This window comes from Anolis sagrei, chromosome 5 (assembly GCF_037176765.1).
Source record: "Anolis sagrei isolate rAnoSag1 chromosome 5, rAnoSag1.mat, whole genome shotgun sequence".
Lineage (NCBI taxonomy): Eukaryota > Metazoa > Chordata > Lepidosauria > Squamata > Dactyloidae > Anolis > Anolis sagrei.
The window spans coordinates 166,607,607-166,622,981 of record NC_090025.1 but is presented as its reverse complement, the minus strand read 5'-3'; the positions used below and the strand labels follow the sequence as shown (position 1 = coordinate 166,622,981).

The window sequence follows — 15,375 nt, the reverse complement described above, 5'->3', positions numbered from 1 at the left end:
TTTTCTAATGGGACCATTCAGAAAATTGTAAAGCTGAGTATTTCTAATAAATAGAAAATGCATACCTGGGCAATGTCAGGTACGTAAGCTAGTACTGGCAGGAAAAAAAGGGACACAGCCATCTCCTTGAGAACATTCAGAAATAGTCTCCAGAGAGATTACAATTTCAATCTTGTTCCTGCAAGTTTATTTGAGGTGATGGAAATATGCAGCTCTCAAAGCTTGTTGGGGAAGCAAATAATTGCCCACCTTCATCTATAGGATTGCAGCCCTTCATTAACAGAAACAAGCTGTGCATGAAGATAAAGCAAGGAGGAAGTGCAACACTTAACTGGTGGTGCATTGCCTCATTGCCAAAATGGCAGCAGTGGGGCAGAGCAATTACTGCACTGGCAGGTGAAATGGCTTATTTTGCGAATCACTTTTAAGGATCTAAGATGATAAAGAACTAGATCTGCTGCAGATAGCTAGCCTTCTAATAAAAGAACTCCCTGTTCTTTTTTCTGGAACTCCAGGCTTTTACACGTTCTTGCTGCGGAAACCGCAGCATCAAACCCACACGGGAGTTGTTGGAATATGATTAGAGAAAACCCTGGAGTACCTTCATCTGCCCAGTTCTGTTTGCCAAGGCCGTTAATGAGCATCATACAGAGGTTCAAGCCATCCCCCTCTGGCTCTGCGGCAGAAACATTCATTTAATTGACAGAGAGCTGGTTTCTGGCTTCGATCCAAGGCATGCTTTGGCCGATGGAAGGTTACAAATGGCATCAACTAAATACATAATTAGTTTTAATTTTCTTTTGTAACAGGGGAAACCTAGTCTTTCTTTTTTATTTTCTTCATGTGGCTAAAACAAGTAGAAGCTGCAAGTACTGAAATTTACTACTGAGTAATTGGGATTAGTTTTAATGCCACTGAACGTACAGAATTTGCCTCCCATCTTTTTAATCAATAAATCATTAATCACAAAACTTTAGAGCTGGTTTTGTAACAATTATTTGTACTGTATTATTACAGAAAGCATTGTATATAAGCCATCAAACTTCCTACAACAGTTGTACACACTCTCAGTTGTATTCTCTTTCGTATCTGAATAGGACATTTAAAAAGATGCTCTGAAACACTTCTACAGGATGACTTAGGGAGAATTACAATCAACAACTGTTATTGAGGTCACTCAAATACTAGAACCAAACAACACTTGTAAGGGAATGTCACAGCCTTCTCTGTCAGGTTGCTGGTTAGCCCTGTTTGTTCCCCTTCCAAAACAAGTAGAGCAAAAAGAAAATGATTCAAGTCTGGCTTCCTCAGCAACATGACTGCTTTCTAGTCTCTTTTCTTCCTGGAGGAAGTATTTAATCACCTTCTGTAAAAGCTCTTCAGTCTTTTCCAAATCTACTAGCAGATTATTCTGCTGCTCTATAAAATGAGCAGTTTACAATCATGAGATCACCATGAGATTATCAACTCCTCCCCCCCCCCCCCCCCAATTTATATGTTTTCCACCACTATATCTGGGCATTCCTCACATATATTTATTATCTGAACAAAAGAAAAACAAGCCCTGCAACTGATTACGCTTTTATTTATTTTCTTCCTTGGGGCTGAAGATTCAGCTTTGATCCAGCGAGATGAAAGTAGAACATGTCTTCCGGACGATATCACGGCGGCTGTCTGGCTGCAACGTTTAGCTCTCTTCCTCTGCAACACAAAGAAAAACTGAAATGGAGCACATTATACTATCCCAATGAGGCTATCACAAAGAAGAGACTCGGCAACAATTTTCAGTCACCACACCCCAAATACTGATCCTATACAGATCAAATATGACATAAGCTGCAGCCAGACATACAAATGTGAATTAAGCTGCAACAATACAAAATATTGTTTGTGAAGAAACCCTTTCAGTGATTTCCACTCTGTAGGAAGGCATATGCCCATTTGCAAAAAAGAAGTAAAAATAAAAAAAGTTCCACCCAGTTCTACACTTTCACTTGAATGTATCACTGGTCAAGCAGTACAATGTTAGTTGGCATCTTGATCAGCAGCATAACCACCTTTTGTACTTTTGTGTCTTGACATCTCTCTAAACCAGAGGTAGTCTTCCTAGTGAGCTCTAAATACCTGGGCTCCAACTTTCACGATTTTTTGTCCGCATGGTCAGTGTGGTTTAATTATGGATGTTATGCTTTAAAAAACTTGGAGGATACTGGTTGACTGAACCCTTACTCTACACCTCATGTGTCAAACTCAAGGTCCATGGGCCAAATCTGGCTCACCATATCATTTTATGTGGTGCTCCAGAGGATGAATTACAATTTCTGTATTCCTCATCATTAGGCATCATGACTAAAGTTTAGGGAGCTGTGATGCAATAATATCTGGAAGGCTGCAGTTTGTTCTGTTTAGTCAGGATACTGGGGTTTGAATTTAGAGACAAAGCTTGTGGATACGATGCTTGACTTTAAAGTGTCCTTCAATCTTTCCACAACCTCATAACGATAAGTGCTATTATCCCCAGTCTGCATTGCATATAACAAAAAGTAATGGGAGTATCTGGGAACCCAAAATGGGTAAAAACTAAAGAGCACTGACCACAATGTAAAAAAAAAGTTATCCCTTTGTATCCACGGATTCAAGAGCCCCTTTAAGGCAACCATAAGGCTGATGTGGCCCTCAATGAAAATGAATTTGACACCCTGCTCTATACAGTATCAGTAAACAATCCTGACGGGGCAGCCAAAAACCATTACCTTCTTCCTCTTCCTCCTCCTCCTCATCATCATCCTCTTCATCGGAGCTGAAGGTGCCATCTGGCAGGCTGTAGACACGAATGACCTGCTTATTAGGGTCTTTCAAGATGAGGTATTTGCCCTCATCTAGTTTCATGCAGATGTCAATGACACAGCGCAGGATGCCCCAGGCGTTCTCCATGCTTAAATTAATCTGGCTGGCAAATTCATTGGGTTTGAACTGCTGTGTGCCCAGAATCACATGCCGTGCAGAGTCTTTCACGTGGTACCGGGATACATACCTGGCACAGAAAGAGAAACAAGAGAATCAGGAAATGCCCATTAACGTGTTATCTTAATGAACCTTCTGTTTACAGGTCTGTTAAAAGTATTGCCTCTCATCAATACAATAAAAGATTTAAGCAATTTCCTTGGCAAAGTGTTTCAGATATTTTTCTAATATTTGAGAACTTAGCTATGAAGATCTGCTTTGCTCCGTGAAGTATTTCTTCCCTCTTCTTGCATACTGACCCATGGGTTGAAAACAAAAGAACCATATCACCCCCACCCCCTTATTTGACAGACTAAGTCTCACCCCAGTTTGATATATTCTGATCCAGCCAGCAAGGCACAACATGTCCAACGGGCAAGTTTGTAGCTGTTGTTTTTCAGTTCAGTGGCAATCACAGCCCCTCTCTGGGAGTCTAGTTTCTGACGCCAGTCTACACCATTACAATGCTGGAAAAGAAGACATTTTAATTAGAAAAATGTTTAGCACTAATTCTGCCATGCTACTACAAATTAATATCTAAACATAAAGTTGAAAATGTAATACAGTGGTATTTATTTCAAAATGGCTTGTAGTCCTTGATGAAAAGAAGCTGTGATCTTGAGAAATATGACAAAAGTGAGGATCTAGTGATCTTCTTCCATCACTGACAAGGAAAAGAGAAGTCAACATTTCCTTTTGTATTGAATAGGACTAAGGAAAATAAGTTAATGGTCTGAGATGGTAATCAAGAGTAAGCTACATTCAGTACAATGTGAATCCAGAAAATGCTACACCATACTCTTCTAATCAAGTTTGTGATATAACATATATACTCAAGTATAAACCAAGTTTTCAGCCTTTTTTTAGGCTAAAAAAGCCCCTCTCGGCTTATACTCAAGTCAAAATTATTTATTATTTTACCGGGGTATTATTATTATTACATTTATTATTTTACTCTATTTATTATTATATTATTTTCTCTATTTATTATTATTACATAGCACATATCGTGTAGTGCAAAAAACTATGAAAGAACAATACAATATTTAAAATGAAGAACAATTTTAACCAACATAAATTTGCCACTTTCAATGAGAAGTGTTAGCTTGCTTTTGAATGATGAGACAATCAAGTTAATTAGGGGTTGTTGTGTGCCTTCAAGCCATTTTAGACTTAGGATGATCCTAAATCTGAAGTTCAATGCAGGGCCTGGATAAATGTTTTTGGAGGGCCACATCCAACAAGATTGATACTTCAATGACTTTGTCCTCCTTACCCTTGAATCCCACTCATTCAGTGTTTTGATGTTGATGAACGACACTTCTCCATTGGCTCCAGTCATCACTCCATCATGCTCACAGCGTACTATAAGGTCAATATCATCTCCCAGCTTCCATCTTCGGTATCTACAACCAAGAACAAGGCCATAACATTATGATTTTATATTGTATAATTAAATTATGCACAGGTGATGACAAAAGAACATTCATGGAAGCTGTAGTAAATCTGAAAGTTACAGGAAACAACAACCTACCTATAGGCAACAGAAGCCACTTCATTCTTGTCCATATCATCTTCTACAAATGGGTTTGGATTGGGAAATGTGTATTTTTCTTTCCCCTGTAAAACAGCCCACACCAGAATATTACCAATGGCATCAGGTTACACAATCAAGAAGGTCAGGAATGCTTCAACAGTTCTCTCTAGAGTAGGGCCAAGCCCTTCTCCAGCAATATTTTCATCAACTAACCCCAAGGTCTCAACAGATCTCACCTACCATGAGGGTTTCAGGTATTATTTCGACTGTCAGTTTATGATTTAAGTGCCCAGGTCCCTTTTCCCTATAAAATGATCAATTTCCCCTATAAAATGTCAATTTCTCCTATATTTATCTATTTCCAACATAAAAGGATCTATTTTTTCCTACAAAATGATACATTTCCACCATTCAAAGGACCCATTTCCCCTATCAAAATACCAATTTCCACCATAAAATGACCCACCATACTATGCCCACTGAGGAAATCTAGGAGCCCCATACAAGCAGAAAGATGTTTCGGAATATATACAGCCCTCTTTTGTGATTGCTGAACTAGAACAGTGCTTTGCTAGTAACAAATTCTAAATGACTACAATGAAGTTTCCTTGTCAAAGGTCTCTGTGCTACTGAGACAACTGGATCTTCTACCCTTACCATTCTCAAGCATTGCTGGGAGAAGTTGTGGTTGATGTAGGTTGCTTCCATTGCAAGGTTGCGTGGTGAATTGAAGGAGTTGCCCTCATCCTGAGGTGGTTCATTAGCAGTCTCACTCACGGTCAGGAGATCTAAGGACACAGCCAAACAAAAATGATGAACATTTGAATACACTTGAATACTGCTCTATAAAAACACAGTGCTGAGATAATTTGCTTCAAACCCTGACACAATATTAATGCCCCATATTAATTTTTGTTCAAATATCAGAAAGATTCTCATCTATCACTTGCTCTCCTGCTCTTCTCTGCAATCCAGGTGTGACTAGACTCACCAAAGTCAGAATTGTCCCTTTTGTCAAAGAAGAGCTTGGATCCAACTCTTTGCACAATGATGTCCCAGGAATACACGGAACGGGTGCAGGCCATAAGGGTGGCTAGGATGGCATCCGTAGCAAATACATTTCCTTGAGTCTTGGCCAGCTGAGGAGAGAGACGCAACACAGATGAGAACAGAAATTGTTGCTCAAATGAACCAACGAGGTGTAACCTAATTTATATTTGTAGCTTTACTGCACAATTTGTAGGCTTTGCTGGAACAATATCAAAGCTTTCCTTTCCTGGATTAATGGTCTATACACATCATTACCCAGTAATTAAAATCCAAGGGAAGGAAGACAGAGGGGTGTGCCTGAATGCAAATAATTTCCCTAAAACAAGCAAAGGTGAGATCAGCACCCCAAGCTTTAATTCTACTGTAATCCCAAGTTTCATTTCATTCCTTTTAAAAGTCTTCCAGAAAACTTTGACTGTTGAGTTAGAACACACATGGGCAAACTTCAGCCCTCCAGATGTTTTGTACTTCAACTTCCACAATTCCTATCGGCCAGTCTATTACCTGCCTAATTAATTCTCGTTTTCTCACTATGTGAAATAATATTATCTTACTTTAAAACACACAAGGCATGCCACTAATTCAGTACACATGAAAATTCTCATTATGAAGTAGTAGTTCAAATGAGTGCTCTATAATTTAATAGGTAGAGCAAACCTTAGTGATTCTTTATTGGAGGGATTCCAAACCAAAAACACCACTCTCTGTCTACTGTAGAGTCAACCAGACACATACTATTTCCTGGCTGAATATATTTGCTAAAATTCCTCATTCCAGGCTTGTTGGTTGTGTGCCTTTTAAGTTGTTTCTGGCCCGTGGCCACCCTATCATGGGGTTTTATTGGCAGGATTTCGTCAGGGGTGTTGATTTTGCCTTCCTCTAAAAGAGAATGTGATTTCCATGGCTGAGCAGGGATTTGGATCCTGGCCTCCAGAGTTGTAGTCTAATGGTCATGTTGGCTCAATAATTCTGGACTTATGAAATGACATTTTATGAAGACATTCTAGTCTTTTCCATAACAAAATGTCCTACTCTCTGCAGTTCAAAACACTAGCTATTCTCTTTTAAAATGGAAACAAAGAGTAAATTAAAGAGAAAGAAATCATACCTTGCGGATGACTGGATCATCAGTGGTAGTTACGGTATGGAAGATGCGCTTGATGCTACGAAGAGTCTTTTCATTTCTTGTGGTGACACGGTCAAAACCTTTGTCATAATATTCTAGGGCACCACAGCACTCTCTACAGGCGCAAAAAAGGATGATAACGAGCACAGTTTGAGTAAGAAGAGTATCAATAATACAACAGTTACAAATAACACAGATCATTATCATAAGTCTACCAGTGCTTCAAGATTAGATGTTTCTTTGGCTCTCCAACAACCTTAAACTGGCAGAATCAGGAAATACTTCATCTTATAATAAGAAGCAAAATATTTTACACACTAGAGAACTATATTTATGCCCACCATACAGTCTGGACTTTAGACTAGATCTACTGGAGCCCCCGGTGACACAATGGGTTAAATCCTTGGGCCGGCAGGACTGCTGACCGAAAGGTCAGTGGTTCAAATCCGGGGAGTGGGGTGAGCTCCCATCTATCAGCTCCAGATTATCACGCGGAGACATGAGAGAAGCCTCCCATAGGATGGTAAAACATCCAGGTGTTCCCAGGTAACGTCCTTGCAGACAACGAATTCTCTCACACCAGAAGCGACTTTCAGTTTCTCAAGTCACTCCTGACACACCCACACACAAAACTAGATCTACTAATAAAACTTGAGTTTTTGACATTGGCTGCCTGCTCACTACTTAAGACTATTTCTGATTTAAAACCACTTCAAGCTAGAATAGTAACTAAATCAGATGATAAACCTAGACTTATGTAATGTCCCTTCTACACTGCCATATAAAATCCAGATTATCTGCTTTGAACTGAATTATACTGGAATGTACTCATATAATCCAGTTCAAAACAGATAATGTGGATTATCCATTTTGATAATCTGGATTATATGGCAGTGTAGAAGGAGCCTTAATCTCACTGATTCAATTGATCAATTATACAGTAGTTGTGACTAGAAAATAACTTTAGACTTCTACAGCCATGTGTCTGAGCTCAGAACAAATGGCAAGGTTACGCTGTCTAATGAGAGAAGGGACTATAGTTGATTTTGGTCAAGGCCCAGTGTATAATATGTGGCTTTACAAGGACTTTAGAATTCATAAACAAGCTATGAAACACATGGGAATAGAGAGAATATGTAGTAGATCGCAAATCTCCTGATGTCTCCAAGGCTTACATGTCCTGAGGATCTGAGACTTCCAAGTATCTCATCTTCATTAGCCTAGGAAAATCCATCTCCTCTTTCACTTCCCAGTCACTACGAACCTCCACAGAGGAGTCACGAGGCTTCTATCAAGCAGACAGGGGCAGTACCAGGAGATGGGAAAAAGGGAAGAGACAACACATGAGTATTCAATATAGGAGTAACAGCTGAATATATAACAAGTCATGCCTAATAACAGAGAACCTTGTGGTTAGAAAACAATTTGCTTTACCTGAGATTTTTGGTCCCATTTCTGTCTCACTCCAAATTGCTTCTGAAACTTCTTTTGTAAACGTAGCCTATCTCTGTTAGGATATAAAAAACAAATAAATCCCATGATGAAAAAGCAGCCAGATGATCCTAAGTCTTCACCCACAGTAGATAAATTAAAATCTAGGAAATAACTCGTAAGGATATTTATTGACCTGGAATTCTATTTTATGGAAAGCAGGATAAAAATGCAATAGATGCAATCAAAATAAATAGCATTTCTTTGAGCCAGAATATTTCCCAACAGAGCCTATTCAGTTATTTAATGTAGATTCTGCTTTTGTTTCAAATGGAATCCATGGTGGCTAATAACATGCATTAAATTAAGGTATGTGAATGAAACATTTGTAAGGAAAAGTTTTAGAACCAATAAAAAAGATGCTGTATTAAAGTGCTAATATTTTAAAATAAAATCATATAAAATCATAACACGAAGCAATAAATGCACAACATGTTTCTCCCATTAAAAACCACTTCATCACTAAAATGCTTATTCAAATAAATAAGTCTGTATCTGCTGGTACAAGGAGAGCTGGGGAACAAGCCAGCTTAGTCACCTGTGGCAGCAAGTGGTTTACTCACTGACTTGCTCTTTCAGGACAATCAATCAATTTGTTCACTCAGCTTTGCTGGACAATATTCAAATTCTATGCTCTCTTGTATTTTTTTTAAAAAAATGCTATTTATTATTTTACTCCACTTCCACCCTTGACCCCTCCCCCTGGATAAACAGTATGCACAATAAACTACAGAAATTACATTTGAAATATCAGTCTTAATCTCAATTTTCCACTCCACTTCTTAATACATTCTCTAAATCAGGGGTCTTCAAACTTTTTAAACAGAGGGCCAGGTCACAGTCCCTCAAACTGTCGAGGGCCAGATTATAATTTGAAAAAAAAAAAAGAATGAATTTCTATGCACACTGAGCATATATTAGTTATAGTGCAAGAAACACTTAAAATAATACAATAATTAAAATGAAGAACAATTTTAACAAATATAAACTTATTAGTATTTCAGTGGGAAGTGTGGGCCTGCTTTTAGCTGATGAGATAGGATTGTTGTTGTTGTGTGCTTTCAAGTCGTTTCAGACTGAGGTTGATCCTGAGCGAGGGCCGGGTAAAAGACTTTGGAGGGCTGTATCTGGCCCTTGGGCCTTAGTTTGAAGACCCCTGCTATAAATAAATCCTAACTGGATTTCACATACTCTTAATTATTATAACATTTTCTATTGTATCTATATTGTTCAATTTACCATTCGTTATTTCCACATTTAACATATTAGTTAAATAATTATACCAATTTGTCAGAGTCCACTTTGTTTTATCTTCCCAATCTCTCACTAAAACAATTTGCACACATGCTATTAATTTGTCAACCACTCTTTCCTTTTGCACATTATGCGAACTGTATGTTCTCTGACAGACACAGCATACTTACCTCTCCTTTTGCTTGGCACTTTTAGGCAGCGTTTGCATGTTGAACTGAAGTATATTCCGGCGGTCTTTGTCTCTCCGAAGGTTCCTCTGAAAGAAAAGCAAAGTACAGGATATACTGTAATAAGCATCACTTAGTGTTACTGGCCAATTCATAAAACAAAAACTTCAAGGTAAAAAAGATCATATGTAGCCAAACACTGATAGTTTCCAAACATTGGTCTTCCTAATATTTTGGATATCATTCTGGGAACGAATGTCCAAAACACACTGAAGACCAAGGTACGAGAACCACTGCTATAAACTACCAATTAACACTGGTCTCAGGATGGTTTGGGTGAATTCTCAATGAGAGAGAGAGAGAGAGAGAGAGAGAGAGAGAGGGAAAGAAACTACTTTCATGAATCCCAGTAAAACCAACCATTAATGTATTTTCAAATGTTTAGAGACAGATACAACACCAGGCACTGGGCCTTCTATCTAGGTTGAATGAAACCATACTTGTGCAAATCGCATGCGATTCCTCTGGTATGCAGTCTTTTGTGTGCGTGCTGTATCCACGAGCTGGAAACTGGTCTCATCTTCCTCATGGAAATACGCATATTGGCTTCCTCCTCCAAACTGGGATGAATATTTATCTGAAAACAGAATTATTTCTATTATTTCAGAACTCAAGCTTGGGATTTCCTATTAGTTTTAAGACTGGAATCATTATTTTTATATATAAATAAACTGTGGGACAATAATCTATTATGTTCCCACTTCAGCAGCTATATGATGATGCCACCCTTTGCTGATCTGTATAATTAAAAATGTAATGTTCGTTTGTGGGATTAACATGACTCAAAAACCACTGGACAAATTGACCCCAAATTTGGACACAATACACATATCAGGCCAACAAGTGACCATCACTCATAAAAACACTGAAAAACACAGCGGAAGGGATGTAAAAAGGCAAAAAACCAAAAAAATACATTGTAACGCATGCACAAACCCACACATATATACAAATATATATACACATACAATATATATACAAAACACATATACACAGACTGGGCCACAGCAACTCGTGGCAGGAAATAGCTAGTATATAAATAAAAATGTAATGTTCACTTGTGGGATTAACATAACTCCAAAACCACTGGCCAATGAGTGACCATCACTCATAATAACACTGAAAAACACAGAAGAGACTTATAAAACCAAAAAATAAAAAATAAATTACAACATAAGCACAAAACCACACACACACATATGCAAACACACGTATATACACAAATATATACACGAATAAAACACATATACAAAGACTGGGCCACAACAACGTGTGGCAGGGGACGGCTAGGCACAAAATAAAAAGGAAAACCTTATTTTAAAACCCAAGAAAAGAAAGGAAGCTACACTTCTGCAATGAATCAGTGGAGAGACAGGTATGTATCTTGGCTTCCTCCTTATCTGAATTGTAATACTCAAACTACATCAGTGTTTGCATGATCAAATCCCAATATTATATTCTGAGTCAGACAGCAGACACTTTTCTAGGGAGATTACATATGAATGTTTCAGCATTCAAGGAAAAAAGGGAAGAATTATGAAAAACTAATTAGCTACTGACATTTTATCCTCTAAAGAAAGAACCACATGGATATAACTCCCTCAGAAATCTTAGCAGAAAGATATAAAATTCTATTTTATTACAATGAAACAAGGACATTAATGTTCCCACAGCCCACTTTAGCCCAATGTAGACTCAATGTCTGCTCGGCATGCCAGTTATGCCCATTTTATGCACAAATAATCTTCTCTGTGAAGTATCCCATGCAAGGAAAACCATTCTGTACTCACTTGTGTAACGCTTATCCTGATAGGTAGCTCCTGTCCAGTCTGCAACCTAGTGTTATAAATACATTTTAAATTTAGATTGAAATAATGTACACAACTAACAAATTACAAATAATAATAATAATCATCATCATCATCTTTATTTGTATTCTGCCCTATTTCCCCGGGGGACTTAGGGCGGATTCCAACTATTTGCTTGAACATCCAACAAAGGATCAGGTCCTCAGATGGAAAGCTGTAAGAAGTTATTTGAACTTCTGTAAAAAGCTACAAGTGAACATACCTTCCCCAGACGATCTCCTTTGCTGAAGGGCTGATAAGGCATATCTTTGAACTGCTCAGGGATAGCACATGGACCCCATCCTGATGGATTGTCTTGGATCACAGGTATCATGAACCTCGCCATCTTTTATATTTCTAGTAAAAAAAAGAAAAGAAAAGGTAGAAAATGATGTTCTCACAATTATAAAATACAAAGGCATTTTGAAATACTAAGATCAGCTGATAAGGTGTTTTCATGGAGCAGACTAAAATATCTTTTAAAATACCTTCAGACTATGTGCACAATTGTGTATATGAAACATAAATTAATTTCATGTTTAGACTTGGGTCCCATCTTCAAGATATCACATCATGTACATATAAGCAAAGACAGTTATTCCCAAAGGTGGATGAAACAGAAATCTCAAACACTTCTGGTCCCTAATAAGGAATACTCAACTTGTATAAAGGAAATAATAATAATAATATATTTATAACCTGCCCTCTCTACCTAAAGGGATTCTGGGTGGTTTCCAAAGTATAACAAAAATGGCAAACATTCAATGCCAAGAACAAAAATAATACTAAATTTTTATTATTTATTGGTTGTAGGTTAGTGCTTAAAGTATCAGCACAACCTTACACTTTCAAGGAAGGATTTACAACTGACTGCATAAACAACATCCTGAATGTGTATCAGAAATAACAAATCCAATACCAAGCAGCACAAAATTTTACATTCTCAGAGACTCTTTAAAAAACACCACCTCCTTCAATTTCTACAAGTTTATTAAACACAGCTCTTTGATGAGATCCAATCCATGATCCACTGTTCATTTTTGGACACATGAATTGAGAATGTAGAATTAGGTAAAAGTGTTTTTTGAGGAAAAATTTCAAGTCATTCAGCTGCACTGAATACCACAGAGTCAGCACTTAAAGTCCTGTATATCTTTTTTTCCTGCTACCCTATAACAACCAACCTTCTTATTAACAAGCATCACTAAAATCTTCTTAAGATGTCAATTATAGTCCTGGATACAAAATCATTTTAATCACATTCCTGTGGCCACTGTCGCCCTGGAACTGCATGAAACTACGCAGAAAAGCAAGAGGAATGGAGTGCAAGGTTTTTCAGTCAGCAGGCATACAGAAAAGTCCTTCTATATTATAGTATGCTAATAATATATTGTATGTACGTATAATATTGATCATAATACTGTAATACAATATAATACTAATAATACAATATAATAACAATAATTATATATTACATGTAAAATTACTAATAATATTGCAGCATAGAAGTATAGTACAATATAGTAAGATATAATACTAATATTGTGCTATGCTAATAATACAATATATTGTATGTACATATAACTTATAAGTTGCTCTGAGTCCCTTTGTGGTGAGAAGGGCGGAATATAAATGTCGTAGATACATTTATTTATTTATTTACAGTATTTATATTCCGCCCTCCTCACCCCGAAGGGGACTCAGAGCAGATCACAATATACATATACACGGCAAATAATCAATGCCGTTTCTGAAATAATTCTATAATGCAAACTATCCCACATATGATTAAACACCGCATAACTATTATCCTGTTTAATGACAGTGTGAATGAGAAATGTGTTTTATAGATCAATACTATTACATACTAAAAATGCCTAATTTCTCTTTGTCATTTCTAGCATTTTGCAAAATGAGTGTGATGACGTGTTCATTCCTTTTGAGCATGTGATAAAGAGACCTAGGGCTCCATCACACTGCAGTATAGCTGTATAGTACAATATAATACTAATATTGTGCTAGTTAATATAATAAGATTATTAAGAATATATTTGGACATAACTTAATAAAAACCCGGGTGCCCCCGGAGGCACAGTGGGTTAAACCACTGAGTTGCTAAACATGTTGACCGAAAGGTGGCAGGTTCTAATCCGGGGAGTGACATGAGCTTCAACTGTCAGCCCCAGCTTCTGCCAACCTAGCAGTTTGAAAACATGCAAATGTGAGTAGATCAATAGGTACCACTCCGTCGGGAAGGTAATGTTGCTCCATGCGGTCATGCTGGAGGTGTCTACGGACAACGCCGGCTCTTCAGCTTAGAAATGGAGATGAGCACCAACCCCCAGAGTTGGATATGACTGGACTTAATGTCAGGGTAAAACCTTTACTTTTTAAAAAGAATTAAGAATATGCTACTTTCTAAAGAGCCTAAGCTCTTACAAAGAGCAGTACAAAATAAAACATTATACCAACACAATACAAATATGTCTACTTTGTACTATGCTTTTGGCAACACATTCATCGTCACAGGTATTATTCCATGGCGATATCCTAAAAAGTCCTGGGATTTGCAGTTTAGGGAGGCGCATGGATAGTTCTCAGCTCTTGAGACTCACTAAACTATACCTCCAGAATGCCAAGGACTGTTGCCATGGCAGTTAAAAGTGGAATAGTAGTGCTATAATAGTGTAGTGTGACATGACCCTTAATGACCAAGGGAGTATCTAGAGCAGGTATGGGCCAACTTGGGCCATCCAAGTGTTTTGGACTGCAACTCCCACCATTCCTAACAGCCTCAGGCCCCTTCCTTTTGCTTCCTCAGGGGAGGAAGGGGCCTGAGACTGTTAGGAATGGTGGGAGTTGCAGTCCAAAACACTTGGATGGCCCAAGTTGGCCCATACCTGCTGTTGAGCCTGGAACAGGGCTGAAATGGGCCTTCCCCCTCCGCCGAATCCATTCAGCAGCCGCCGCCCTTCCCTCGAGGCCCGGCAAGACTACAATCCAAGACTCGGAGGGAAAAAATACTGGCGCCGGAGGAGAGCGAAGGCTCCCCGGTCCTCCCCCGTGGCCGCCTCGCTCACCTCTAGGACCCCAGTGGGCCCCGATGGCAGCGGATTCGGCCCCGAAAACACCGACGACAGATAAACCACCTTCCACAAGGATTGCGCTTTACGGCTTCCCCGGCTTCCGGCGCGGCGGCCCTGGCTCTCATGACACGTCACTCCAGCGCGACGCCAAAACTGTCGCAAAAGCCGAGTTAGGAAAGGAAAGGCCTGGCAGGGACGTAAAAACGCTGGGTTCTCTCTCTCTGTGTTATTTGCATTCAGTGCCTATCGCCTGCGGATTTATGGCAACAACGCCATGAATTTTATAGCTCTTTTTTTTTTTAAAGGAAAGGGATTCTCAGAGATGGTTTTGCTAGTTTCTTCCCCCCACAGCACCTGCCTTTTGTCAGTGATCCCCTCCCTCCATCCAATTACAAACCAGGGCTGATCCTGCTTAGCTACCAAGATCAGACAACCTGGTGCCTTTTGGGCTATTTTAATTTGTGTTATTGCAACTAAAGGCAGTGTGCTGCTTTACAATCTAGGAAATACAATAAATACTGCAAGTGTGTGTATGGAATAGATCAAAAGGTGCATCTATGCCGTAAAGTTAATGTAGTTTTATACCACTTTAGCTGTCTTATACCTGTTTGGGTATCAGCCAGCACGTCAACGACTTAAATCTAGAAATAGTTTTCTAAGATCTACAGAGACACTAGCTGGAACACCTCAGCAAGCGAGAGTCCAAAAGTAGCAGGCTCAAACCCAGCACCTCAACCAATGGCTGATACTCAAT

At 38.6% G+C, this 15,375-nt stretch overlaps 1 protein-coding gene across 1 annotated transcript; it reads right to left on the bottom strand.

The window, feature by feature from the left end:
- Positions 1–1,565: 1,565 nt before the first annotated feature.
- EIF3D (eukaryotic translation initiation factor 3 subunit D) lies at positions 1,566–14,740 on the bottom strand. The gene is made up of 15 exons (XM_060776981.2): positions 14,616–14,740; positions 11,759–11,892; positions 11,479–11,524; positions 10,129–10,265; positions 9,632–9,717; positions 8,151–8,223; positions 7,892–8,004; positions 6,699–6,831; positions 5,532–5,679; positions 5,198–5,328; positions 4,538–4,623; positions 4,280–4,409; positions 3,328–3,470; positions 2,754–3,034; positions 1,566–1,701 (listed from the first exon to the last, which is right to left on the bottom strand). The coding sequence occupies exons 2-15, from the start codon at positions 11,879–11,881 to the stop codon at positions 1,688–1,690; spliced, it is 1,644 nt and encodes a 547-aa protein (XP_060632964.1). The 5' UTR covers positions 11,882–11,892; positions 14,616–14,740; the 3' UTR covers positions 1,566–1,687.
- Positions 14,741–15,375: the final 635 nt, after the last annotated feature.

What these genes read in the sequence shown, in the direction of transcription:
- EIF3D (XM_060776981.2), bottom strand. Translation starts at nt 11,881, where the DNA reads ATGGCGAGGTTCATGATACCTGTGATCCAAGACAATCCATCAGGATGG. An exon ending in TCAGGATAAGCGTTACACAA is followed by an intron (nt 10,266 to 11,478) that starts GTGAGTACAGAA and finishes TTCTGTTTTCAG; the next exon opens with ATAAATATTCATCCCAGTTT. An exon ending in TCAGAATATATCAAACTGGG is followed by an intron (nt 3,035 to 3,327) that starts GTGAGACTTAGT and finishes TTTCTGTGCCAG; the next exon opens with GTATGTATCCCGGTACCACG.